The sequence below is a fragment of the Dendrobium catenatum genome, unplaced genomic scaffold, assembly GCF_001605985.2.
Source record: "Dendrobium catenatum unplaced genomic scaffold, ASM160598v2 fragScaff_scaffold_716, whole genome shotgun sequence".
Classification (NCBI taxonomy): Eukaryota; Viridiplantae; Streptophyta; class Magnoliopsida; order Asparagales; family Orchidaceae; genus Dendrobium; species Dendrobium catenatum.
Window position 1 is genome coordinate 18,599,232 of NW_021319178.1, and position 27,987 is coordinate 18,627,218.

Consider the following 27,987-nt stretch of genomic DNA (forward strand, 5'->3'; position numbering starts at 1 on the left):
CTTTAAATATGAAGATCTCGAGCAAATTTGGACTGCTTTATTAGACAACCCATATTGATCCCCTCGAACATAGAGCATTTGTTAAGCATTTATGTGCTAAAATGATTCAAAATTAAGCGATCTTGGGTTTGTTAGATTCGTCTCATCGAGCTGATCGATTAGACTATAAGTATGACATATTTAAATATTATTTGATCATCAAACTTATGCTTTGAACCTTCCAAATATGTTATGTTCCCTTGATTTGGACCCATTTGGGCTAGGGTTGGATCGATTTTAGTGTCATCAAATTCATCTCTTTGAGATATTTAGTTTGACTATAAGTTTGATGAAATTAGAGCTTGAATGATCCCAAATTTAATTTTGAAAGTTTCTAGCTTAAACATGCCTTGAGATTTATGTTGAATCTAGGCAATTTTGAGTGACGTATCAATTATATGTTAATATTATTGCATAATTATTATTACAACATATCTAAATATTTATTTATTATGTTATTTGATTCAACCTTGTTCAAATCATTGAACCTTAAATCTCTTATTCTGGTTTCATATATGATCCGATTTTCATAATCTTGAAGGTATCTCATCAAGATATTTAATTTGATTACAAGTTACTGAAATCAGAGTTTGAAGGACCATGAATTAAAACATATTCATCTATTCTCATGAGCAACGAAGTTAAGAATGATGGAAAGCAAAAATCTTGGCCATAGTGGAAAGGAAGGGATTTCATTTTGTACTTATAAGAGATAGAAGAATAGGGAGTGGGGGTGTAAATGAGTCAAGCTGAGCTTGAGACAGGCCTAACTCGAGGTCGACTCATGAGCTAAATCACGAGCTCAAACTCGAGTTGAGCTCAACTCGCCACCAAAAAACGAGTCATCGAGCAGCTTTTGTATTCGGTTTCGGCTTTCATGGTTCTCACACAGTTCTGCGTCCTGCACGCGCTTCAGACCATTCGCACGGTGGTTTTCACGATTCACACCATCCAGCATGTGTATGTTCATCTGTTACACCCCTAATAGGGAGTATATTTTCTAATAAAAAATTTTAAATATATTTATTAAAAAATCTATTAAAAATATATATAAGTAGTTGTCATATCTATACTACTATATAAAAGTGGCTTGGGACTTCACCCATAGCAAATCTTGATCGTTCATCTATAAATTTAAAATTAATCTACAACGTTCATATACGACTCTTCAAATTTTATCATTTATCACTTTCTATAAAATATTTATTTATTCATTTATTACTTAAAATATTTATAATATAATTTTTTAAAAAAATTTTAATCACGTGCATTTAATGCACGGACATTTTACTAGTCTTAAATAAAATCAGGATTTTTCTTAAAATATCAAAATAATTTTTACGCGGAAAAATAGTTGTTTTACTATTAAAAATTCCTCTATACATACCCGCGTTCGGACCTAAGGCGGGTTTGCACACAGTAACACATAGCCAGTTCCAGGGTTTCCCCTGGTTGCTCTTTAATTTCCCATTTCCTTGCTTCCATGGCGTCGAAGCAGCATCATCCACTTCCCGGCGGCCAAGGAGAACCCGCGGCAAAGAGGCAAAAAGTGGAGGAGTCGCCCTCAACTCATAGCGTTAGTGATCACCATCGCGTCGAGCTCAATCCGGCCGACTGTGGCCTAGGTATTTTTCTCCTATCCTCACTGATTGCATTATTAGGGATACTTCTTTTATCTGCACCTTCCTTCCACTACTGCCTTATTAGAGATTTATGTCGTTGAATCTTGGGGTAACGGGGAAGTGCTGATAATACAGTGGGAGGCACGGAGAAACGAGTATTTAAGACGCTGATTATGTAAACTTGGAAAGAATTCTTTGCTTTTTTTTTTTTTTTTTTGGGAAGAATATTTTTTATGTATATGTGTGTTAATTACCATTTATTTTCACGCAATTGTGACTATTTATGGAAGTAAACGGTCATTTTCAATATGATTTTTTCTTTCTTAATACATTTCATCTTTGAACTCTCAAATTCAAAATCATGGGATTTTATCTTCATTTCCACGAACAAATTAGTCGGACACTAAAATTTATTTAATTCTGCGATTGTTTGTCTTTGATCAACTTGGTTATGTTTTGGCAGCATCTAGTTATTGAAAAACTAAATATGGTTAACATTTGTTGGTTAATCCAAGTATTGCCCGACAGCATATGGTTATCCAAACATTTCATCGATGAACTCTCAAAATAAAAAATATAACTCTTGACCTCATTTCCACCAACAAAATTTGGCAGTCAATAAAGTTTATTTTCTTCTACAAATTTTTTTTCTTCAACCAAGCATTTTAATAATTTTTTATAACTAGACTATCTAAATAGTGTGGCATCATAGTTGACAAAATTGCCAGATCGATAAAAAATATGTTCTCTTCTAACTTTGTATGGTGAGTAAGGCCAATGCTTTTTATTTTCCAAAACCATTCTTAAAGTATGCTTCTATATCATCATAAATTTTAGCTCATTAAATTTTTTCTTAATCTGATATCTAATTAAATTACCATCAAATATAAAATTTTATCTTTCTAGTTATTTATTATGCAAAAAAAAAAAAAAAAAAAAAGAAAAAAAAAAAAAAATGCAACAACAACAACAACAACATCATGCCTTTATCCCACTATGTGAGGTCGACTATATGAATATTTTTTCTCCATTGTGTCTTATTACCAATTCTTTTTAGGTCTACCTCTACCTTTCTTAACATATGCCAAATCCAATACATCTATTTTCCTAATCGGGTCATCAAAAGGCTGTCGTTTTATGTGACTAAACCATCTAAGGCGACTCTCTCTAATCTTATCTTCCACAGGAGCCACTCCAACCTTTTCACGTATTAGCTCATTTCGTATCTTGTATCTAAGAGTAAAGCCACTCATCTGCCTGAGCATCCTCATCTATGTAACACTTAACTTAATATTATGCTTCTCCTTTTAATGGCCAATATTTTGCACCATAAAGCATTGCAGGTCTCACCACCGTTTTATAGAATTTTTCCTTAAGTTTAAGGGGGGCTTTTCCATCACACAACAAGCTTGATACATTCCTCTACTTCAACCATCCAACTTGAATTCCACTAATAATATCATCATCTATTTCACCATCACTCTAAACAATAGACCCAAGAAATCTAAAATGTGTACTCTTATTAATGACTTGATCGCCCAAAGTCACCATCTACAACTACTAAAATTACACTCCATATACTTGGTTTTAGATCTACTCAAACAAAAACCTTTAGACTCTAAGGTTGACCTCCATAATTCAAGTTTACCTTCAACTCCTAACCTAGTCTTATCAACAAGAAGAATATCATCAGCAAAAAGCATACACCAGGGTACAACCTCTTACAAATGTGTAGAGAGAATATCCATGACTAAAGCAAAAAGATATAGGCTTAAAGCCGATTCTTGATGTAATCCAACTAAAATAATAAAATACATGGTTAAACCACCTTGTGTTTGAACACTAGTAACATCTTCTGCATACTTATCGTTGATGGCTTGAATATAAGCATTATTAACCCCTTTTTTTTTCTAGAACTTTCTGTAGCACTTCTCATGGAACTTTATCAAATGCTTTATCTAAATCAATAAATATCATATGAAGATTCTCCTTATTCTCTCTATGCTTCTCTATCAAACCTCTTAATAAATTTATAGCTTCCATAGTAGACATTCTTGACATGATTCCAAAATGATTTTGAGAAACATTAGTATCACGCTGCAACCTATATTCCATACCTCTCTCCCATAGTTTTAAAGTATGACAAATTAACTTAATTCCTCTATAATTCACACAATCTTGTGCATCACCTTTATTCTTAAAAATAAGAATCAACACACTCATCTCTGCTCATTTGACATCTTTTTAGTCTTGAAAATTATATTAAAAAGTTTACTAAGCCAAGAAATTCCTTCATCTTCTAAGCATTTCCACACCTCCATTGGAATATCATCATGTCCAATAACTTTTCCATACTTCATTTTCTTTAAAGCCTCTCTAATTTTTGTTTGAGTAATCGCTAGAGCTGTCAAAACAGGTCAGCGGGTCGGGTTCGAGTCGAACCCGACTTCGACTCGCTTTGTTTCGACCCGGCCCGGACTCGACCCGATTCGAATTTTGGGTTATTTTTCTTAACCTGAACCCGACATGATTGGGTTTCAGGTCTACCCAAATTGGCCCGACAACTCGCTTTGTTTGAAAAAAAGAATTTTTGTTTTTAAAAATTGAGTTGTTTAAACAGTTTACTAGTTTAGTGTATAAAAGAAAATTTTAAGTAGATTTACAATTTAAAAATAATATTCAAAATTTTCTTAACATTGAGAATTTGAGCAATTTTTTTTTTTAATTTCAAAATTAGCAATAGCAAATTGGAAAAACAAATATTTGAATTAACTAATAAATCATTTCATCCAATACATGAAATCTGTATAGCGATTTTTTGTACAACAATTTTTTTATTTCCTTACAGCCTTACGGCTTACAGGTTACACGAAGTCAGCAATGGAAATTGGCAATTTGAATCATTTCCTTACGGCCAATAAGATCAATTTTGCAACACACAAATTAATTTTCCTTACAACCAATAATTTTCCTCATTATCTTTAGCAATACACGAATAAATTACAAATTCAACAGATAATTTTGCAACTGATCTATTTGCATTCTAGCCAAACTGATGTATTTGCATTCCAGTGGAGAACAATCTATCTTCAAGGCTTTAAGTAGAATAAATTAAAAAAAAAAAGGTTAAATAAATAATATTCTAAAATAGGAGTTCGTAAAAGACTTGTTAGTAGCTCAGATTTATCTTAATTGATTGCAAAAGAAAGATGATTAAACACTTAAATCTTAAAAGTCTTAAACAAATAAAAATCATAAAATTCCAAGTCATGAGATAATATAACTAAAAAGCTTGAACAAATAGTTCAGGTAAACCCTCCAACTCATTCAACAACTAATGAAAAGTGAGTATAATGAATATTTGATATTTTTAATTCTCTATTACCATCCAATGCGGCAGTTTGCATTAAACTCATTTTAGTATCTGTTAAATAATATAGTATCTGCTCTTGATATAAGCTAACATAAATGCACCTAGTTGCAATAGTATTTACCCCCAATGACTATCACTTTCAGTTTAGAAGATTTCTCATCATTGCTTGAGCTTTTATAGCTTTACGCTTGACCCTAATTCATCAAACATATGAATTGATGAAGCATTAAAAGTTCCACAGCCACATGCCAACAACAGTACAACAACCATAATAGGATTCGGGAAAATAAAACAACAGCCAACAAGCTTGGAGAAAACAACAACCAACAGGCAAAACAGATGCCAAAAACAGACACAAAAACATGTACATGGAACTCACAATGGCATAACAGGTATAATAAACTGTAACAATTGCACAACAATGACAACATGTTTTGCACTTTTGCTAACAGATTTAATCATTAGTATTTTAAATTATCATGTTTGATAACTAATAACAGTAGCTAAGCAGATATAATAACATCATATAACCATTTAAATTTTCTGAACTGTTGTAACTGCTGCAGCAATTAAGCACTTAAGCATAAGAAAAGTCCAGGAGAATTCAGTATTTAGCAAGCAGGTAATTCAGTAACAACAAGCAGACAGAACAGAACCCACAATAGCACAACTGGTAAATTCATCCACAATTGAACCGAACCAACAACAGGTATACTAGGTAAGAAAGCTACAAATCATATGGCATCAGACATTAGCTCAAAAGGAATGAAGTTTGGGAATTAAGAAGTGTAAAAATATAAGATTCACCACAACAGGAGCATATGAAATTTCAACAAAAGAAGAGCGGATCAGCAGAATTTACAAATTTATGTTTTACCGATCATTTCACTCACCAAACCAAGAACACAAGAATTTGAGATTTATAATTATAGTTATAAGTAAATCAGATCACTGATTAAAAAAAGGTGTCTAATAAATGAAATTTCTATATAGAAACTAAAATAAAAGGCTAAAAGCCTATAAGCTTATCCGGTTATCCCTCAGCCAGACGGCCCAAACTGACAGAACGTCAAGGTAAGAGAGCTCGGTAGGATGTAATCATATTTTAATAAAAATCATAAAGAACTAAGGGATATGTAGTAATATTTAGGATTGACATCAATTAGGGTTTGTTAATCATGCAAACAACCAAACCCAATGTAGGGTTTTCGTTTGAGATGCTTAAATATGAATTTTTTTTGTGAAAACTCATGATAGACAGATAGAGACTAAAAATCTTGAGAAATCATCATATCATCTCATTATCTTGAAATGAAAAAAGTTACCAGTTGTCGGTATATGCCGGCAAAATCTTCATTGAAAAGTTTAGCAAAATATCTCATCCATTTTTTGTTGAATAGCCTCTTCTAATAAAGATTCATTTTGATCTTCAGCATTAATAAACTTCGCTTGAACTAAATCCTTACTACTATTTCTTTGTGATGTAGAGCAAGATATGCAATGGATGTTGAGTTGGAAATTACATGTTCTTGAAAAGAGCTTAACAATTTATTAACTTACAATGAACTTAAGCATGCAAGGAGGCAATCAAGTTTAAGAAAACAATCTCATGCTACTAGGAGGACCATTAAATAACAGATTAATTAATAACATGTTCACATGATGTTTTAGAAAAAAATTGTAAGTTAACAAATAGATTAGTCACTACAAAATCCCACTCACACAATCCTCTTTGTGTGGGCTAAGCAAATAAGCTTTTATAATAAAACGATGTCACGATTGAGGAGGGATCAAAAGGTACATGGGGGGGGGAGAGTTTACTCTCATGGAAGAAGATTCTAAGCCATGGCGAAGTCGTTTGGCTGCCTATGTGGAAAGGATAGCAATACGAACCCCTCTTGCACTCCAGAACAACACTCTAACGTTTCCGAAAATCCTGGGCAGCAACTAAGTGGGCGCCAAATCTTGGGGCAGCTGGTAGAGGGTTGGAAAACAGACTGACTCTATGTTTAAGATTCTGACGACTGACTTTGGGATGATTTGGGAGGGAAAATAGCAAGCACTTATTATAAGTGAAATAGCAATTCAGGAAAGTGAGCTATGAAGGAGGGGGGGGGGGGCAAGCACTAATTAATTGGGGGCTGATTTTGGGACCTTAGTGGAGTTGCCAACTATAGCCTACTAATTAAGGAGAGAGGAATTAATTAAGATCTTCAATTAATATTCAGATTGGCTGATTAAACGTAACCCAATAATTAAGGGAAGGATTTCAAGGCTTTAAAGAGATTTCGAATTTAAATTCAGACCTTCCAAAATTAACGCTAGGCTAATTTAGGAAAAGTAATTAATTAAGATCTCAAAGTAATATTTAGTTTGGTTGAATGCAATATCTTTCCAAACAAAACCCAACAATTCAGAAAAGGACTTTAATGCTTTAAGGAAGTTTCAAATCTGAATTCAGACTTTCCAAAATTAACATTAAACTACTTTAGGAAAATGTTGGAGGATCAATTTGAAAGAGGATGATTGTGATATCTTTCTAAACATAATCCCATCAATTTATGAAAGAACTTCAAGGCTTTTAGGGGATTTCAAATCTAAATTCAGAGTCTCCAAAATTACCTCTAAGCTAATTTAGGAAAATGTTGGAGGATCAATTTGAAATTGTTGAAAAAAAGGAAAGTGGGGGTCATGAGGGTTTCGGCCATGGGTAAAAGGAGGTGGCCAGCCACTATGAGGAGGAAAAGGAGAAGGAGAAGTTGTGAATGGTCGGCAAGGGGAGATATGGGGGATAAGACTCGACTAAGCTTGGATGTTAAGATGTAGAGCTTGGTCAAGGCTAGGAGGAGAAGAGAGAGGGTTGGTTGGAGCTTTGGGAGGAGATGACGGTGGCGGTGAGCTCAATGGGGGTGGAGGTGGAGATAAACCGTGAGCTCGGATGCTTCATGCGGCTGACGGGTCTTGCTTTGCCCTCAACTAGGGACATCACATAAGCTTTCACAAGAACTCTCAAGGCTCTCAAATACACCAAGACACAAAGTGCAGAAATTTTCATTCATAATAATCATCATCTCTCCCAAGATGGAGGTGAGGCCTATAAATAGACAAAATACAATAAAACATCAAATGATCAAAGTGTCCCCTGGGGTCACATAAACCTACTTCCTCAAGTGAGGGTAAAATCGAAAAATTATACATAATAAATCAAATACAAATAAATGTTCAGAAATAGAATAATGCAATCGTAGTCGTAGATCTCCGGCCCTTCCTCTAATAAACTTTTCATGGCCGGATGCCCTCATCATTTTATTTGGCTAAATTATATATATATATCTTTTGTCTTCCTTAGTTACTAATATATTATATAAATCATTAAAAGCTAAAATCTTTTCATTGCATATTACTTTCTTAGACTCCTTACGAGCCTTTTTATATCTTTTCCAATCATCAGAGTTTTTATATCTAAACTATTTTTTATAATATTCTTCTTATTTTTTATATTTCCTTTCCCATTTCGATTCCACCAGTAACTATTTTTATTATTAGGAACTTTTTGCTTTGATACTCCAAGCATTTCTTTTGTAACATTTTTAATATCACTAGCTTTTTTTTTTTCAATTAATATTAGTTTCCTCATATACAGACAAAATTATAAGATCTAGAATCTTACTCTCAAAAATATTTTTGTTAATATTTTTTAATTGCCCTCATTTGATCCTAGAACAATGTTTTTATTTTTATTTTTTTATATTTTGCCCCTTTATCTTAAAGTTCAAAATTAATAAGTGATATTGGGTTCAAAAATTTTCACCGAAATAATTTTACAATCTTTGTAATCCAAACAATTTCTTATAAGAAAATAATCAATCTGAATTTCAATATATCTGAATATCATTATATCCATTCTTAGAAATGATGAGATGCTCATGTATTTTCTTAAATAATGTATTAGCAATTACAAAATCATAAGCTATAGAAAAATCTAATATGATCTTACTACCTTCATTAGTCGCTCCAAACTTATAGCTATCATGAATGTTTTTAAAATCTACCTCTCTAACTTGTCAATTTAGTTATCCTCTAATGAAAATTCTTTTTTCAAAAGAAATCTTTTGTATTAATATTTCTGAGTCATTTCAAAATTTTAATTTTGAACACATATTCAAACCTACTTGAGGATCATAAACACTTGTAATATTAATAATCTTGGTGATGTGAAACGTACATGCAAGGATGATTAACTTTAGGGAGTTTGCACGTTTAATTTTAGAAACCACAGTAATTATATATTTATATTAATTTTGAATGACAAAAGAAAACACAAAGAGCGGTAAGACAAGTTTAGACTAAATCGCATGCATAGAGGTTAATATCGTAAGACAGTCAATTTAATATAACATTGCATACATGAATGGTTTCAACAATAATTCCCAATGCTAACAATAAAATTAGTCTCTACAAGAAGATCCCTCAATCAACTCTTCTAATTTCTAGGCGTTAGCAGAGAAGTATTAACATTATCTTCATGACTATAATAATAACTACAAGCAAGGATGTAACTATGAAGATAGAGAATTGTATGTTGAGTTTACCCAAAGACAAGAGAGATACGAATTCCGATAAGGTCGTTTGAATGTTGGAAAAGAAGTGGACAACAACCACAAGCCTTCATGATTTTATTGGACAGCAATCTGGAGCTTATAGGTGGCGGGACAGCAATAATAGACTACAGAAATTACTGGACAGCAGCTCTAACTATTTAAAACAATTATGGGCAGCCACCTATAGGGCCTAGGAAGACCTTAGACAGCTGCTGTGGGACGTCTGGAGCTTATGGACAACAATTAGCGATGTTCCAGGATGCAGGGCAGCAAGTTGTTTGGCTGGAGATCCCTGGATGGTGTGCAGGATTCATCCAAAAATTCGAGACATCAACTTGACTCTGTCTAGAAATTTGGACAGCCAGTTGGGGAGATGAATTTCAGCCGTTTCCTCCTATTGGGTGCATGTGAGCATGAAAGAGAGGGTGGGAAATTGTGTGGACAGCAATAGAGGAGAGCTGGAGTTAATTTCCTTTGATCTAGACTTGTTTGGGAAAGAAAATTAATTGGAGAGGAGGGGCATGGGGCCGGCCAAGCGAGAAAGGAGGGGAAAATTGTGTCTAGGTTCAATGTATGTAAGTTATGGGGCAATTAATCAATTAATTTCAGGATTGATTAATTGATTGAATGAAGGGGGTTTCCAAATGTGGTGTAATTAATTATGAAAGATTTGAAATTCAAACTTGATTAATTTGAATTCGAATTTCTTTCTAAATTAAAAACAATCCAAATTAGGAAGGAATGAGTTTTGGAGGGAAGTGGAGTTTGGGATGAGACAAATCATTCCAACCCAATTTAAAATTAAATTGGGATTAGATTCAAGACTTTCCTAAAATAGCTTTTTAATTTAGGAAACTATTTGAAATTCAAAATTTAAATTTCAAAATGGTTGAGATTAATTTCCTAAATCATTTAGGCTATTTAGGTAAGTAGTAAGGATGAGTTAATCACGAGGAGGGGTTGAGGCCGTCGGTTTGGGGAGAAAGGGACGGGTAATGGGGAATCACGGGGAGGGGTTGAGGCCGTCGGTTTGGGGAGAAAGGGAGGGGATTGTCGGTGGTATAGGTGAAGATGGAAGAGGAAAATAAAGACTAAAATAAAGAATCAAGAACTCACAAAGAGATCGTAAAACCGCGAACCTTGGACTCTTCCAAATGTTGATAGGTATTGCGATTGCCTACACCTTGGGTCTTCCTTCTTCTCTCAAACACTGAACATTGAGGAAGACAAAGAGAAATCTGAATTTTCTATTAATATCATCATCCTACAATAGAAGAGAGTTAGCCTATAAATAGGCCTCATGAAAAGAAAAATAGCAAAGATTAAAATGCCCTTCGGGCTACAACACCACATGATCACTCCTAAGGGTAAAATGGGAAAAATAGTAATATAAGATAAACTAGACATAAGACAATAAAATAAAATAAAATAAAATAAGCTCTAGATCGTAGCCGTTGATCTTCCGATGTCCTCATCACTTGGCATTAACAACAATCTTTAAAGTTATAATTCTATCTCCAATCTTATTAATTTTTACAATATTATCCTTCAAACTCTTATTTATAATCACACATACACTTGTTCTAGTGTGACTCCTACCAAAATGCCATAGTCTAAATTCTAAACTATCAATCTCCTTAGCATTCTTTTAAACTCATTTAGTTTCCTGAATGCATAAAATATTTATCTTCCTATAAATCATAATATTTATTAATTCCATTAATTTGCATATAAAGAAATTTATATTCCCAGTTCCTATTCTAATTTAAGTTTCATGGATTAACTTATTTGCCCATTTCACATTGTACCCGTGCGTCGGTGCAACGACCCTTGTACACTTCTCGCTGTATTCAGACCATATAGCACGTCGCTTCCAGGGAACACCCTAATATTAACCAGTGTATTAAAGGATTCATGTCATGATTATTCGATAAGTTTTACGATAGTTGTCAACTACTTAATACAATCATTCACTTTTCTCATTCAGAACTTGGGACCTGACAATGATAATGTTTAGTTATTTATTATGCATTATATCAAAACCAACTGTGCTTTTTTTCATTTTGAACTCTTCATTTCAAAATCAAAACAATGGAGAAAGTGACATTTTTCTTTCAATAAGTGTTGCCCTTGCCATTATTTTTATATCCACAAAAATGGTATGATGAGCCAAGAAATGTTGGAAGAAAATAAGACATAAATGCAATAATTAAATGATCAAAAGCAAGCCATTATAATTCACCACCTATAAAATGATAGAATTCCTATCATTGGACCAACACATACTATGCCCATTGGTATAGATGAAGAGGATTGTACTATGTGGATGGAGTCATTCTCATATTACGTTTTTTCATTTTTTTTTTGTTTTTCTTTTTTTAATCATGCAACATTTTCTTGACAGATCAAGATTTTTCATCTTAATATAAACCATGATAGGCAGGGCAATGCCACATTTCATAATTTTCAAGATGATTTGGTCATGCATTACACATACATAGTATTCTTAATTATGAACGGTTCACGTTGTGAGAATGATTCATTAATTTTCTAGTGGTAGAGTATTCTACTTAAATGAAATTTTGGAGCATTCTAATTAAATGACATTGTGGAGTATGCCTTGAGGCAATGAGAATAAGTTTAATGGCTATTTAGAAAAAATGATTATGTAAATGTAAATTTTAAAGAGGGGCATCACAAGCTATCTCATACAGCTTGATTAATGGTTACATATTCATAAAAATTGATAAAATTAGGCCATCAAATTGTTTTTGGTTGTTAATTAACATCAATGATCATGATATTATATTTGGGTTATAACATTAAAAAACTATTTTTGCATACAATGAACTAATTTTCACATAATTGTTGTTGATTCTCTACACAAGTTTCTTGAATTGAATGCTTGAAAAATTTTATTCTATTTTCCCCAGATTTTGATATCGAGGCAAATGGTCTTCAAGGAAGTGCTCTTCACAAGCAAGGATTTGCCTATTGCTGGTCTGGTGCTCGAGCTAATGTTGGGATAAAGCGAGGAAAGTATTGTTTTGGTTGTAAAGTTGTTTCTGAGCAGGTGGTTAACTTGGCTGACACTCCTGTTGATCAGCAACATTTGTCTCGTGTTGGAATCTCAAGAGGGGATGATTCTGTTGGAAATCTTGGGGAAACTATCCATAGTTTTGGCTTTGGAGGTACAGGAAAATTTTCAAATGCGGGGAAATTTTCAGGTTATGGTGAGAAGTTTGGTGTTGGTGATGTAATTGTCTGTGCTATTGACCTTGAGAAGAAACCGCTGGCGACAGTTGGATTTTCAAAGAATGGGAAATGGCTAGGTATTGCAAGGGAATTTGATGCAAGCCTGAATGGATTTGGCATTGTTGGCGCTCAGGTGAAGAAACTTCCCTGGGAGTCGGCATTATTTCCTCATGTCTTGTTGAAGAATGTTGTAGTACAGCTCTTATTCAGCATCAGTGATGGATTGACACCCATGGATGCTTACAAGCCATGGAATTCAGCTATTGAAGATGGAAATGCAATCTTTGGTCCCACTTTTTCTAGAAAAGAGGAGTGCGAGGTTCTAATGATGGTTGGTCTGCCAGCATCAGGTAAAACTACGTGGGCTGAAAAAAGGGTGAAGGATCACCCAGAAAAGCGATATGTGCTGCTTGGAACCAACCTAGCTCTTGATTTAATGAAGGTGTCGTGTAAACTACTTTGTTGTTTTGAGTAATTAATCCTGTGTTACGTGATACTATTAGTAGTGCGTTGGCTGCAGGGTGGAAGAGTTTCAATAATGAAAATTTTGATTAATGCTAAATTTTTAACAGGTACCAGGACTCCTGCGAAAACGTAATTATGGTGAACGGTTTGAGCTTCTGATGGATCGTGCTACAGGAATATTTAATACATTGTTGGCAAGAGCTGCTAAGACTCCTCGCAACTACATTCTTGATCAAACAAATGTTTACAAGACTGCCCGGAAACGTAAATTAAAGCCATTTATGAAATTCCGCAAGGTGGTTCTGAAACAATTTAATATTAGATGATGCTTGCAATTTCTAAAACTGGAAATTTTGACCTTATAATCATTCATACCATTGCTTGCTAACAAAATTATTCTACAGATAGCTGTGGTTATCTTTCCTATGCCAACTGAGCTCAAGGATCGAGCAGCCAAGCGATTTGAAGAAATGGGAAAAGAAGTTCCTGCAGATGCTGTGAATGAGATGATAGGTAACCTTTGACACCATGAAGCTACTGCATCTTGTCTAAACATATTATTGAAAAGCCCTTTTTAATGTGTTTTTTTTTTTCTAGCCCACTACGCCTTACCTACAAGTATGAACATGTCTGGTTCTACTGAGCAATTCGATGAGGTATTTGTTGTTTTTTCTTTGTTGGTGTCTGCCAAGTTCTTTGACCTTCATATACTAGTGCAAAAAATATACTGATGACATTTGGTTTCTTTTCGAGAGGTCATATTCCCAGAACTAGGCAGAGAAGAGGCACAACGTCATTTGGATGAAATGAAGCGTGCACTTCCTCCATCTTCTAATACGAACATAAAGCATGAACTTTCTCCTTTCTCTCGTGAAAGACATGCCCAATCATTTCCTAGACCATTGGTTGCTAATAAAGAACCTATAACAGGTTTTCTCTCTCTCTCTCGTACATGGGTTATAATTTTGCATTTATATGTATATATCATGCATGCATTCTTTCATTCTTTAGTGGCTCTGTAATGGCTAATGTTACTTCGGTCTATTTTATAGATTTTGAACAACACAATCAAACTCCGCAATCGAATGTGCTATTTTCAGATTATTCGAGTCCATCCCAAGTAAGCATTAACAAGATATCTCTAGATTTTGACATTTGAAACCTAAATTCTTACTATCAATGTGTGTTAATTTATTTCTTTTTTGAGGGAGCATGAGTTATTTAATATTCAAGGAGCCGTTTATACTTGGCATTCATGTTTTGTATATCTTGTTTTTGTACTGTTGATGAGCTTAAAGCTAGTGTTTCTAAGCGCACTAGCTATATAGCTTAATATTCCTAGGCCATAGTGAAATATTTAAATAGTCAATGATAGCGAAGTTGTGTTGACTGAAATGAGAACAAGAGGATTAATATGTGAAAAAATTACAAATGAAGTATATATCAAGAAATGAATTTGTTTTTGGTAAGATTGTCATTTGTTGAAGACAATTTAATTAAAAATAGACTTATGTAGTTTAGCACGGGCAACAAAGGGTAGGATATGAACTACTATGGTGGGCTGATAAAATCAATATCTAAGTATTGGAAAAGGGAAATATAGTGTTGGTGGTGGGAGGATCTTGAGGAGAAGGCAGACCTAGTGGCTTGTTTGTGATGTATGGTGATACAGAAGAGGCTTTGGGTTGGTGAGGTGGTAATAAGGCTTAGGTTTAGTGTTGTCTATGGTGTAGGTTGAGCGGTAGTGATGGGAGGCCATTATTTCTTGAATTATGTAGGTGGAAAGGGCTTGTTTTTTACTTGGGAATGCCTTGGTTGGAATGTGGAGAAAGTGTGGAGGCTAATGCAGGGCTTTGAAGTGGTTTGAGGTATGCTTGGAGGGGTTCAACCTGAGAGGCCCAGTTTTAGGATTATTATTATGGGGATATTGAAACAAGTTGGTGGATGGCTATGAGGTATTGTGGGATGGTTTATAGGATTTAGGGGAGTGGATGGTGGCAATTACGGTTGAGGGGAAAAGGCCATAATCCAGTGGGTGGGAGTGGGTGTTGAGATAAAAAAAAAAAAAATACAAGTATTACTTGAACTCAACCGTAATTGCCCATGTGAGGGCATCACTTAAAATATGGTCTTTGTAACTTCCTAGTTTAATGGGAAATAAGCATAGTTTGGTCACATTTAGAGATGCATTATTGGCCCAACTAGTATGGAATAATTTATGATTGAGCTCAGAATTCAGCTTAGCTCTTATGAGTGCTTGAGAGATACGATCTTTATTCACTATCACTATCAATCACTAGTCTACATATTTTCCCATTACATAGTGTATACGCTTGGAAAATATTCCTTTATCTGCAATCTTTATTATTATTAAGATATTTGATGAAGGTAAGGAAATTGACTTTGGATACATGTTTTGAAACTCGAATGCAATGAAGTAATTTCTTATTATTTTTTGAAAAAAAGATACTTATATGATGGTGTGTTTTGAAAATATGCTTATGCATGCATATGAAAAATTAGGTACTTCAAGCAGTTAAGCACCTTTTTAAGAACTAATTTTTATAAATATAAATAAATATGTATAGACTATTGAATCAAAAGCAAACAAGCAAATATAATTTTTAATTTCATGTTTTAAATACAATAAAAATTTGTTAAAAAATTTTGTTAGTGGATCACATTGTCACAAATATGATATTAGTTGGTGGGGTTAGGTTTCATTCCAGGATTGGCTGATTTTGAAGTGAAGCTACCTACTTGGAGATCATGCAAATAATTTCACATAATTGCCAAGTGATATGCCAGTATCATTGATTTCTATATGAAGATTAGTCCACCATGACAAAAGGAAATTAGAAGCAAGGGAAAGCAAACATGATTTACAACTAAAGATCAAATCGCCAATTTTTTGAAGATGCCTTGATTGTTGCAGTGATTAGCTCTCCTTTGCTTTGCCTTTATAATTCCTTCTATGATTGCAAATTATTATTCTTGGAGTGAGTGGCAGACAGTGGATCTTGAGGAGAAGGCACACTTAGTGACTTGTTGGTGATGTATTTAGAGGTTTTTGAGTGGTGAGTTGGTAATTAGAGTTAGGCTTAGTGGTGTATTCGGTGGAGGTCGAGAGGTATTTATGTGAGAAAATGATTTATGGGGGCTGTTAGTGAATGGCTCGGGTTTTGCTTGGGAAGTCTTTGGTTGAGCAGTGTGTGAGCTTCGAAAATTCACGCTCCGGCCTCTCCTTTTTGCACCCTTCTCGTTGACAAGGAGAGTTTTAACTAGATTTAGGTTCCGGACTAAATTTTCAGAAGACATTGGATTTTAGATAGACATTACCAAGAGATTTTGCCCTCATTTTGTGTGGACTTTATGATATGAGGTCTAGTTTCTGTAGGCGTGAGTCTCTATATTTAATTACCCCTTCCAATAGCAAGATGACACTTTTGATTAAGGCTACTCATTAAATAGACATTGAGTACCCAACATATGCTAGCAGCAGCTTTAAAATTTTAAAATTAGATTTGGTTGTTTTTTAAGATTTGAAATTTATCATAGTACATTTAAAGCGAATGATGGGGGAATGATGACGGGCCCGATTAAGATCTTATGCTTTCGTCATCCCAGGCTATTGTGGCTCCGAATTTACTTAGTCAGAGGAGGTAGTTGACCCAACTTGACGGGAGGATCTTTGTCGGCAGCAATGGGCTTTGTCTTCCAAGGGTAATGATGACTGGCCCGATCAAGATCCTATGGTTCCGTCATCTCGTGATTTTCTGGCCCCTTGTTTACTTGGTTAGATGAGATAATAGATCCAACCTGACCAAAGGATTCTTGTCAGCAATCATGAGCTGCGTCGTCCAAGAGTATCTTGTAAACTTGGGGTGAATGTTTTCTTAAGGGGACAAATTTGAGTCCACCTTAACTAACAAAGGGTTTTATGCTCTATCAATTATATCATATTGATTCATTATTCAAGGTTTTAGAGTTGTTGGGGAACATACGAGCTATAGTTTTAATTGTAATTTAGTGGTGCTATTTAACGACAAAATCACCCTATCATGACCATTTACCTTTGGTGCCATTTGGTGGTGAAACCACCGGTTAGAGTGCACGTGTCATATTTTACTGCTAGAGATTGTTTGAAAATGAATCTTAATGATAGTTTTGACTGGATATTCATTCTTTGTGAGCTGAAGTGATTTTCAAAGTAGATGGATTTTTGTTTTAAGTTGTGTAATAAATTTTATCTTGAATTGTTTAAGTTTTGGTGATTCTTGAATTTTGAACTTTCATTAAAATCAAAGCCTCCTTAATGATTAATTTTGAGATTTGAGGACAATTTAAAAGATAGAGATCCCTTATGTTGAGATTAACTTTCAACTCGGCCATCATGGGGGTTTATAGATATATCATTTTACTAGTCAAACATTGTCGACTCTGTTTGCTTGTCAACAGAGGATCGAGTTCGACAACTGATTTTTAGGGTTTTCTTATAGGTAGCAGGACTGAGAGTCCGTAATTTAATATGTGAATTTTCTTTATAAAAAACCTCGATTTCCTAAAGTGAACATATAAAACCAAATATTTTGGCTGACTCACCCAACACCAACTCCGATAGTTTGTATTTTGGTAGTGGATTTTCCTTAGAAGAGGCCTTGAAGAACTAATGTGGATGCATAAAATCAAATATTCCAGTCAACGCTATGACCTTGTATTTGTATGTTGATTCAAGTTATGTCAATCCTGATTAGTTTAAAGAGGAGGATCGGACTTGGACTCAAGTTCAATTTTGACCCGCACAACATTCTTGGACCTCAGGTTTGAAAATTTAGCATAACGATCGGAGCACATATAAGTGTTTCATATTTCACTCCTAAATAAGATGTGCACATTTCAATAGTCTTAAAATTCACTTATCTTTTTCATAGCCCACGCAACATCCTTGAACGACATGCTTGTATGTTTGTTGCACTCATCTGCAGAGCCCATGTGGGTGTGTACTTTTCAACACATTATGCATCATACATTTACAAGATGACTAATGCATTTTTATATGATATGCATGATGCATTTGTATGATTGTAATAATGCATTTATATATTGGATAATGTACATGCATGATCCCTTTAGTTTAGTATGCATGCATGATGCATTGGATGTGATCGACATATATGCACGTTCACATACACATTCGTGTGTGTATTTGTATATTTGCACGCTTTCATATGCATTTGCATATATGCATACTTTGTATTTGCAGATGTATTTGCGCATTATTTAATGTGCTTGAAAGACATTTTTGTATATTTTTGGTATGTGTGTATGATGCATTGGCATGTTGCTTGACATGTGCAAGTGATACACGTGCAGGTTGTATGTTTGTATATTTGGGTGTTTGCATGTGCATTTGCATATTGCATGGCATGCTCATGCAATATACTCACATGTTCCATAGTATGTTTGGATCAACCACCAAGGTTCAACGGATTTGCACAAGAGACAAAGCTTTCATATTCATTCAATATACTAAAAAGGAGTACATGAGGTGTTTTTATGGATAAGAAAATGACTCATGAGTCCATTAGGGTTTCGGCCAATCCATACATGGAATTGGATAAATTTTCATGTATTAAACTCTTCCATGATTGGAGGGCCAACCAAGACAATTTGGAGGGAGTCTTGACATGTTTTTCCACTCTTTTTTCCTTGCTTTAAAGTATATGAGTCTGCCTTCCTGCCTTGTAAGGTGGAGTGGTTTTGTAGAATGAGCATTTACTTGAATTCCAAGAGGAGACTTGAGCCAAGCTTGATCTAGCTTCCATGCTTTGAGATTTGGACTGTTGTTGATGATGATAATTTGGAATCTGGATGCAATGATCTATTATATGCTCTGATCTTATGTTTGTGCATTGTGCTGCATCAAAAAGGGGCAGACTAAATACAACATGGTTGGAGTATTAGAAAAAAAAAAGATTCGTGGAAAAAATATGCAAAGTAGGCTTAACACGTCGCACAACAGTGAAAAATTGAAAAGAGGAGTCATAAAACCCACCTCAATTTGTTGGGGTGTGGCTAATAATTATGATGGTAAAAGTTGAAGCCGAGGGGAGGCCCTGAAAAAAAAATGGAAGCTATAGAGAGGAGAAAATAGCTCTGAAAGAATTAGTATTAGTATTAGAATATCTCTTTGTGCGCTAATCATGCAGTAATCAACAATATATCAAAGATGGGTTGTTTCCCTGCAAAATCATAATTGCAACAGTATTTCAAAGATGATGATAATTGCTTAGTCAAATCTTAACCTCATTTTTTGTTTGATACTGGTGGTTGCTTTTGTTTATTTATGATATAGAGTGTGAAAATATGGTTTGACCAGTTATGAAACTTTTGGTTTGTGGATGGCTCAGGCTATACCAGCATATGGCAGACCTACTTTTTCTTCTGAGCATCCTCCAAGAACAGATGATACCAACCTTGCTATGTTATCAAAACCAGCTTTTGAAACTACTCAATGTAGAAATTATGAAGGCACTGGGACTCTGTATGTCAGAGATGGTTTTGATCGTTTTGGAAGATATGATAGGACACCGGCGCCATTTCAAAGAAGTGAAACTGACTATTATGGGAATTATGACAGGACTTCATCATTTCAAAGAGGTGCATTTGATTTCCATAATGCATACAGCGACTCTAATCTCCATGATACAGGCTCATTTGGAAGAAGTTCCTCTTCTTTTGGTGGAATGAGCCCATACCAAACACCGAGGTCTACAGATACCTTTTTAAGACCAAAGTTTGAGGATTCCAGCCCCATTAGCAGGCCTTATGGATACTCACCAACTCCCCCATCTTATGGCAGTCATGGTGGACAGTTTCATGATCCTGGAGCTCCTCACTTCAATCACCATCCTGCAATGACGGATCAATATGACCGGATGCCCCCTCAAACACTTTATGGTATGTTTCTCTTGTGCTGGTTCATGTGCCAACAAAGGTAGTCTTTTTGTTTGAATGGTAATATATTACATCCAAATGCACAGCTTTTTGAGTTCTGTTTCACTTATTTCATTAATGGTTCACTACCTCTTAGTTTAGAAATGTATCGGGCTTGTTATGTGATAGAAATGTACCCCTCAAACTTAAGTGAAAATTCTATAAGATGACAGTGAGGCCTACAATGCTTTATGGTGCCGAATGTTGGTCATTAAAAGAGAAGCATAATACTAAGTTAAGTGTGGCAGAGATGAGGATGCTCAGGTGGATGAGTGGCTTTACCCTTAGAGATAGGATACGAAATGAGCATATACATGAAAAGGTTGGAGTAGCTCCAGTAGAAGATAAGATTAGAGAGAGTCGCCTTAGATGGTTTGGTCACATAAAACGGCGGCCTTCCGATGACCCGGTTAGGCGAGTAGATGTATTAGATTTGACTTATGTTAAGAAAGGTAGGGGTAGACCTAAAAAGACTTTGTTAGAAAATATTAGGAATGACCTTTCTTTATTAGATTTAAATGAGAATTTAACTTTTAATATGACACAATGGAGAAAAAGGATTCATGTAGCCGACCCCACGTAGTGGGATAAAGGCTTGATGTTGTTGTTGTTGTACCTCTTAGTTAAGCTATTGCATTTTTTTTTAGACAATTCTATTAGAAAAGCACGTTCTTAGCACATGGTTATAACGAGCATGCACTTCATTAATTTTGTAAGTATTTCCTAACACATTTGAAGTTAGTCTTTCCTTTTAATGCTTAAAAATGTCTAACAAATTTTTAGTCAAGAAATTCATATGAATAAAACTAGTATCATTTTTAAGTTGGTTGGTTTCAGCCAATACAGAAATATTTCTTGTCACATTTAGCTGATATAATCTACATGAAACGACAAACACCTTTCATTGAAAAGATAAACTTAGCCGAGGAGACATCTTATGAAATTGATGCAACACAAGCAAGGAGGCCTCTCACTAGATCAATATTCAAGGCCCGTTATTATAATAATTAATTTATCTTATTTTATTTTAGGGGGCTGATTATGCAGGGTTTGGAGAGAACATTTTAAGTACAAAAAAGTATTTTGAAATTATGCCAATCTGACTAAATTAAAGATTCAAGAGAAACAATTAAATATTTAATTGAATCGTTGAAATCGGAATGATACTATTTGTTTTCAAATGGGGAGAGATCTTGAGTGGGCTATCATTATAGGCTTATAGCCTATGAACTAATTTTTAAGGAGGGCTTTTGGTGTGTTTCCTTATGAGTTTTCTTCTTTTTCTACAACACTTTATTGATTATTTATACCCTCATTCATTCAATGAAAAATAATTTTGATTTCTCATAAAAATGTGTGTTTATAAAGAATTCGAGCTATCAGCTTTTAGATTGATTTGCAAATCAACTAAGGTTTCCAACTCTAACATAATCTTTTCTCTCTTGTTTCTTATTATCCCACATGCCAACACCTTTCCAAAGCCTTAGCCTATTTTAATACTTGCAAAAACTAAGCCATTACCTTCCACAAAACCCTAACTCCTACTATCCACTTATTGTGGTTAGTCCACATAAAAAATTCTTAACTTCCTAACGATACATCCAATTAATCTTAAATCTCCACCATTAGTTCGCAAACTTCTCTTTTTTATTGTACACGTCCTCAAACTTTTTCGTTTACTTATCTTCCACTAAAAGAAAAATTCAAGTATGATCAAGCTATTAAGATATTTTGATAAATTGTTTTTTCTTAAAAGAGGATATTCAGTATAGGTGGATGAGTTATTTTGATAAAACATTTAATGAATGTGAGAATAGAATTAATTTTAGTGACCTTATCACTCTAAATGAAAATAAATACTTTTATTTTTATCATTGAATTAGTAAATATGTTTTATGTCGAGAACCACATAGCACATGATCTGATTATATATCCTTCATTATCTGCTTGTGCTTCACTCTAGAGAATATACCATCTTTCAACAATTTAACATTTTTTTCCAATGTCTCAACTCTTCTTCCGGCCATCAGTACTCGGATCAAGGCTTTAACAACAAAAAAACGACAACTTTGACGTGAATCTGGCCTCGAAACAGCAAAATTCAACAAACGGAGAGGAAGAACTCAGTTAACATTAGCGAGGAAACCGTGATATTTCAGTCCATGACATCACTTTGATACCAATTCGATACGCCTTGGTATCAAAAATAGCCAACGAACAAGAAAAATTCAGCACAAAACATATATTTTTATTGCTAAGAAATCAAATAGCAAAAGCAAGATACAATGATCCTCTTTCAAGAGCATGACCTTCTCTCCCAAACCCTAGATGCTGCTAGGATCCCTCACACTAAGAAGCAAGTAGGATATATTTTTATTGCTAGCCCCACAAGGTGTCCCCCCTGGCATATCATACAACAACAACAACAACAATAAGCCATTATCCCATTAAGTGGGGAATTAAGTTAATGTGTAATACATTAAAATTATATGAGATAATATGATGTGAAACAAATCCGGAGTTACTTGGGGAAATTAAAGAGAGCGAATTAACAAAGTGTTTCCACAATACATTTATTACTTATAACAATGATTGACCCTTAGAATTCTTAGTTTTTAACTTGCTTAGGCAAAGAAGAGCGAAGTCGGTTAACCAAACAATTTAAGAAAACGCAAAGATCAATTGTAAAACTACGATGATAAACAAGAATCCGCGATTTAATAATGAGAACTTTCACCTTTGGAGCCCATACGCTCAACTAGTCTAGGCTTTTAGCGGAAGAAGAGTCTCCACATTAGAACCGAGGTCACTCCGAGGAAGAAGGAGCCTAAGATCGTCGTTCTTGGATAGGTGGCCGGAGTGGTGGAGGATGACGGTCGTCCAAGGATGATCCAATGTCCCTTTGATCTTTGCTCGTCGATCACATCCACTAAGGTGTAATGGATACGGTCGATATAATCTTCAATGGTATTGTCTAAATCAAAGCCCACGTCAAAGAACGGTGATTGGAGGATGTCAACTTGATCTTGGTCGTCATACACAAATCCAAAGTTCCATTCGGGCTTCGCCATGCATCCTCGTCAAGGGTTGAATGAGTACTCAGGATGGGAGAGGGAGGAGTTACGGTTTTGGAGGAGAGAGAGGGGGTGGGTGAGGTTATGAGGGGAAAAACTAAAATCTGAATTTTAGTTCAGATTTCCAAAAGTGAGGAGGGATTAATTTCAGTTTTTAAAATTTGAAATTGAAATTAACTTATGAGGAAAGGGATTAAGGAAGTAATAAAAGAGAATTAAAATGGGAGAGAGAGAGAAGTGGCTGACCAAGCTAGAGGAGAGAGGGGGTTCGGTTTTGATGAGGTGGGGCCCAAGTTTAAGTAGATAATTGAATTAAATCTGAATTTTAATTTCAGATTTAATTATTTCTTAAGTAACTTCCCAAACTTTAAAATGAGAGGGAAACCAAATTTGAATTTCGAATTTGACTTTAATGTCATTTATGGGCTGGATTAATGAATGAGCACCAATTAGGAAAGTGATTACTCAAGGGTTTTGAAATTCAAATGCTGAGAATTCAGGAGGGGGAGGCGGCGGGATGGAGCTGTGGGGCTGGCCGGCGAAAGACAGGCCGGCGGGGAGGCTGGCCGGCGGGTGGTTGAGCGGCTGGCCGGCGGAATGCTGTAGCCAGTGGCCGGCGGCTTTGGCCTGCTTGGAGTAGGTGGCGGCAAGAGCAAAGGGAAAAGAATTGGGAGTTTCTAGGGACTTGAGTAGCTACGGATCCACTAACCTCAATTGCTTTCAATCCGAATTTCCACCACGAATGAGGGGACGAGAATTTAGGACTCACAAAGAGATCTATTTCCTCCGACGAACTCACTAAGAGATCGCGGAGGAGGAACTCACAAAGAGAACTCAAAGTAAAATTTTCATTTCATCAAAAACTGAAATTACAATGCATGAGGCCTCATATAAATAGGCCAAAATAAAATAACAAAAAATGACACAAATGCCCTTCCGGGCTACATAAGCGACTCAATGCCCATAAGGGCAAAAGAAGAAAAACATCAAAATAAAATAAACTACTACATAAAATGACAAAATACAACTCATGCTCGTGGCCGTCAATCTCCGACGTCTCATAAAGGTACATGTGTTGAAAATGCTGACGATGTCCTCATCATAATAATAGTGTATAGGGTACGACGTGATACTAATTTTCTTTAAATTAGTTCGGATTTATGCTGGGTAGGTCTACTATGGAAGTTATACATTTGTTGAGAGTTTTGATGGAGAAGTATAGAAATAGTATGGCGGATCTATTTATGATAATTATTGATTTAAAGAAATGATATGATCAATTTCTAAGATTAGTACTATGGAGAGTTTTAGGAAAGAAAGAAATTAATAATATTTATATTCAAGTCTTTAAGACATGCATATAAGAGCTGCTAGTTGTGTTCAAACACAATATGGTTTGACTAAATATATATATATATATTTTTATGTTGGATTTCATCAAGGATTAGCTTTAAGCCCATATCTTTTTGCTTTAGTCATGAATGTTCTTATTAGACATTTGCAAGAGGATGTAGCTTGGTATATGTTTTTTGCTGATGATATTCTTGTTGATAAGACTTGAGAAAAAAATTCAAGGAGTGTAATTTTTATAGTAGTAGATCTAGTGTGGGATTGTGACATTGGGTGATTAAGTCATTAAAAAAGGTGCTTGTTTTAGATATCTCAGCTCTATTGTTCAAAGCGATGGTGAAATAGATGAGGGTATTATTGATAGAATTCAGTTTGGATGGTTGAAGTGGATGAATTCATCAAGCTGATTGTGTGATCGAAAAGTATCACTCAAACTTCAGAGAAAATTTTATAAGATGATAGTGAGACTTGCAATGCTTTATGGTGTTGAATGTTGGCCATTAAAAGATAAGCATAAAATTAAGCGTTTCAAAGATGAGAATGCATAGGTGGATGAGTGGCTTTACATTTAGAGACATAATACAAAATGAGTATATACATGCAAAGGTTGGAGTAGCTCCAGTGGCAAGTAAGATTAGAGGGAGCTTCTTAGATTGTTTGGTCACATAAAACGTCAGCCTTCCGATGACCTTATTAGGAGAGTAGATGTATTAGATCCGGTCTATGATAGGAAAGGTAAGAGGTAGACCTAAAAAGATTTAGTTAAAAAGTTAAAAATGGCATTTTTTAAATTAGATTTATATAAGAATTTGACTTTTAATAAGTCACAATGGAGAGAAAATATTCATGCAGCCGACCCCATATAGTAGGCAAAAGTCTTATTGTTGTTATTGTTGTTGTCATCTTCTTATATTGTTTGCCAATTGCAATGATTACATTACATAGAATAAATGCTTAAAAGCTCATAATGTGCTACTTAATTAGGGTTTTTAAATTAACATTTTAATAATCTTTCTTTTAGTTCTGCTATCATACACGTTTGGTTAACATGATGATAAGTCTTTAAGAGTAAGATAGTTTTTTTTTTTTTTTTAAAGTAGCTCCAGAAAAGCTTTTTTAGCGATGAAAAACACCGTAGTGTGAATATTTGTTGCTATTGGGCTGAATTTGAACAACGGAGGACTTTGCACCTTTTTTCACTCGTCATGGTCAATAACAACTTAAATATGTCATATTTGCTTGTACATTCAACTTAGATTGCTAAGAATGCAGCAAATTTCATTGTTGTGTAAACTATGCTTTGCATTTTCAAACTGCCAAACAAGCATTTCTTTTACATTGGCATTGATATCATTCTTTCCCTTTCATCATCTAGAGTCAAACATTGGGTTTTTTGTTAGATTTGAAATTGAAAGATGCACACATTTGTTATTGAAACAAGATTGCGTAGGCTAAAAAATTTCTTTTCACGTTATATGTAGTTTCTGCAAGGCAGGACCATATGTTGGCTGCCTCTTTCCTTTTATGCTTCAATGCATGTGTTCTACTCTCCATTGATTTTCTATGTTTCTCAAAAATTTAATTGACAACCAAGTCTCATTATCTTTTTAAATGATGATAACTGTCACGTTCTGGCAATCAGTTAGATGGCTAAAATATGTTTCAGATTGAAAATTCTCAGTAGGTTGATGTAGTGTTGTCGTTGATTTATATTGTTATTTCTACTGGATTTCATTAATGATGCAATTGCTTGTAAATAAGTAAAAGCTTGATTTCCATTATCAATGCTCTCTTCTGATGAGTAAATTTTTATGATCATATTGTTTGGTTATTTGTATGAGTTAACTTCAGTAGTATTTAAGGAATTTTATTAAATCCAAATTTAATAAATCTTGAGGAGAATAAGGTTTTATTTGGGGTAGCTTTTTTGTTATTTTGTAAAACTGATATAGAGAAAATAATTTTTTAAAGCTGTTGTAGAAAGTCATTTTTTTTTTGAAAGCAACGAAAAAATAGTTGTCATTAAAAAATAAAGCAATAAAAAAATTATTTCAAATGAAGCCTAACACTTGACGATTATTTGATATGATAATTGTTAAATTCTGATAAACTATTCAATTCTTTATTTCAGGATTTAAGAAGATTTGTAAGAGGGAGAAATCCTTTAATATGTTAAATCCATTAAATCTTGTGAATGTTAGAACTTAAATAAGCCTGGAATAGGACTTATCGAAATACTAGGATTTAAAAAAATCTCCAAAATATTGATCGGCAGGATTTAAGTTAGGATTTGTTTGGGACAGCTTTCTTACTGCTTCTTAAAATAACTTTTTAATTTTAAAGCTATTGTAGAAAGTCAGTTTTTAATAAAAATTTTTTAAAGCAATAAAAAAACAATTGTCATTGCAGTCTAAAAAATAAAGCAATAAAAAAGTTATTTCAAATGAAGATTGTTTGTTATGATAATTGTTAAATCAAAATAAACTATTCAATTCTTTATTTCAGGATTTAAGAAGATTTGTAAGAGGGAGAAATCCTTTAATATGTTAAATCCATTAAATCTTGTGAATGTTAGAACTTAAATAAGCCTGGAATAGGACTTATCGAAATACTAGGGTTTAAAAAAATCTCCAAAATACTGATCGGCAGGATTTAAGTTAGGATTTGTTTGGGACAGCTTTCTTACTGCTTCTTAAAATAACTTTTTTGTTAAAAAATTAAAATTTTCGTACTAGAAAGTTGCTTGTACTAGAAAGCTTCGTTAAGAAGTAGTAAGAAAGCCGTCCTAAACGAAGCTTAAATCTTACTTAAATCCTGCCAACAATACAAAGAGGCCCTTAGTAAATTTTGAATATTTACAATGTGTCTGAAATTTGGATTCAGACTCTTAAAATGATTTCTTTTCTCCATGCAGGATCTCCCTATGCTCCGACGCCACCACCTAGGCCTTCTCCCCTATCCCGCGACGTTCGTCCAAGGATAGATTACCCTCCTTATGCACGGAACCATTGAATGAAGAGGAATACTCAGAACCGTGTGGATATTTCGAGGTCAAGGGTAGCGTTTTTTGTTGTTGTTGAATATAAATTCTCCTCTCTTATTCCTTACTCCATCAAAGCAATTTCCTAACTATTGCATATCATATTACATCGGACTTGTTAGATTTGGAAACGAGGACCTCAATGCATGTGTTTACTGTTCTGGCTGCTTAT

General features: G+C 34.4%; 1 protein-coding gene across 2 annotated transcripts; it reads left to right on the forward strand.

Annotated features, from left to right (window-relative positions):
* Positions 1-1,434: 1,434 nt before the first annotated feature.
* On the forward strand, positions 1,435-27,986 carry LOC110107008 (heterogeneous nuclear ribonucleoprotein U-like protein 1). Of its 2 annotated transcripts, XM_020837136.2 has the most exons (9): positions 1,435-1,664; positions 12,569-13,332; positions 13,463-13,651; positions 13,760-13,868; positions 13,953-14,011; positions 14,111-14,285; positions 14,408-14,475; positions 19,766-20,315; positions 27,690-27,986. In XM_020837136.2, the coding sequence occupies exons 1-9, from the start codon at positions 1,523-1,525 to the stop codon at positions 27,785-27,787; spliced, it is 2,154 nt and encodes a 717-aa protein (XP_020692795.2). In that variant the 5' UTR covers positions 1,435-1,522; the 3' UTR covers positions 27,788-27,986. The 2 variants fall into 2 exon arrangements, with proteins under 2 accessions (XP_020692795.2, XP_020692796.2); XM_020837137.2 differs by lacking the exon at positions 19,766-20,315.
* The last annotated feature ends 1 nt before the right edge of the window (position 27,987 follows it).

Bases quoted from the DNA above. Each gene is read 5' to 3' on its own strand.
- LOC110107008 (XM_020837136.2), top strand. From the start codon at position 1,523: ATGGCGTCGAAGCAGCATCATCCACTTCCCGGCGGCCAAGGAGAACCC. The intron at 1,665-12,568 runs GTATTTTTCTCC...TATTTTCCCCAG, and splicing joins TCCGGCCGACTGTGGCCTAG to ATTTTGATATCGAGGCAAAT. The intron at 13,652-13,759 runs GTGGTTCTGAAA...ATTATTCTACAG, and splicing joins CATTTATGAAATTCCGCAAG to ATAGCTGTGGTTATCTTTCC.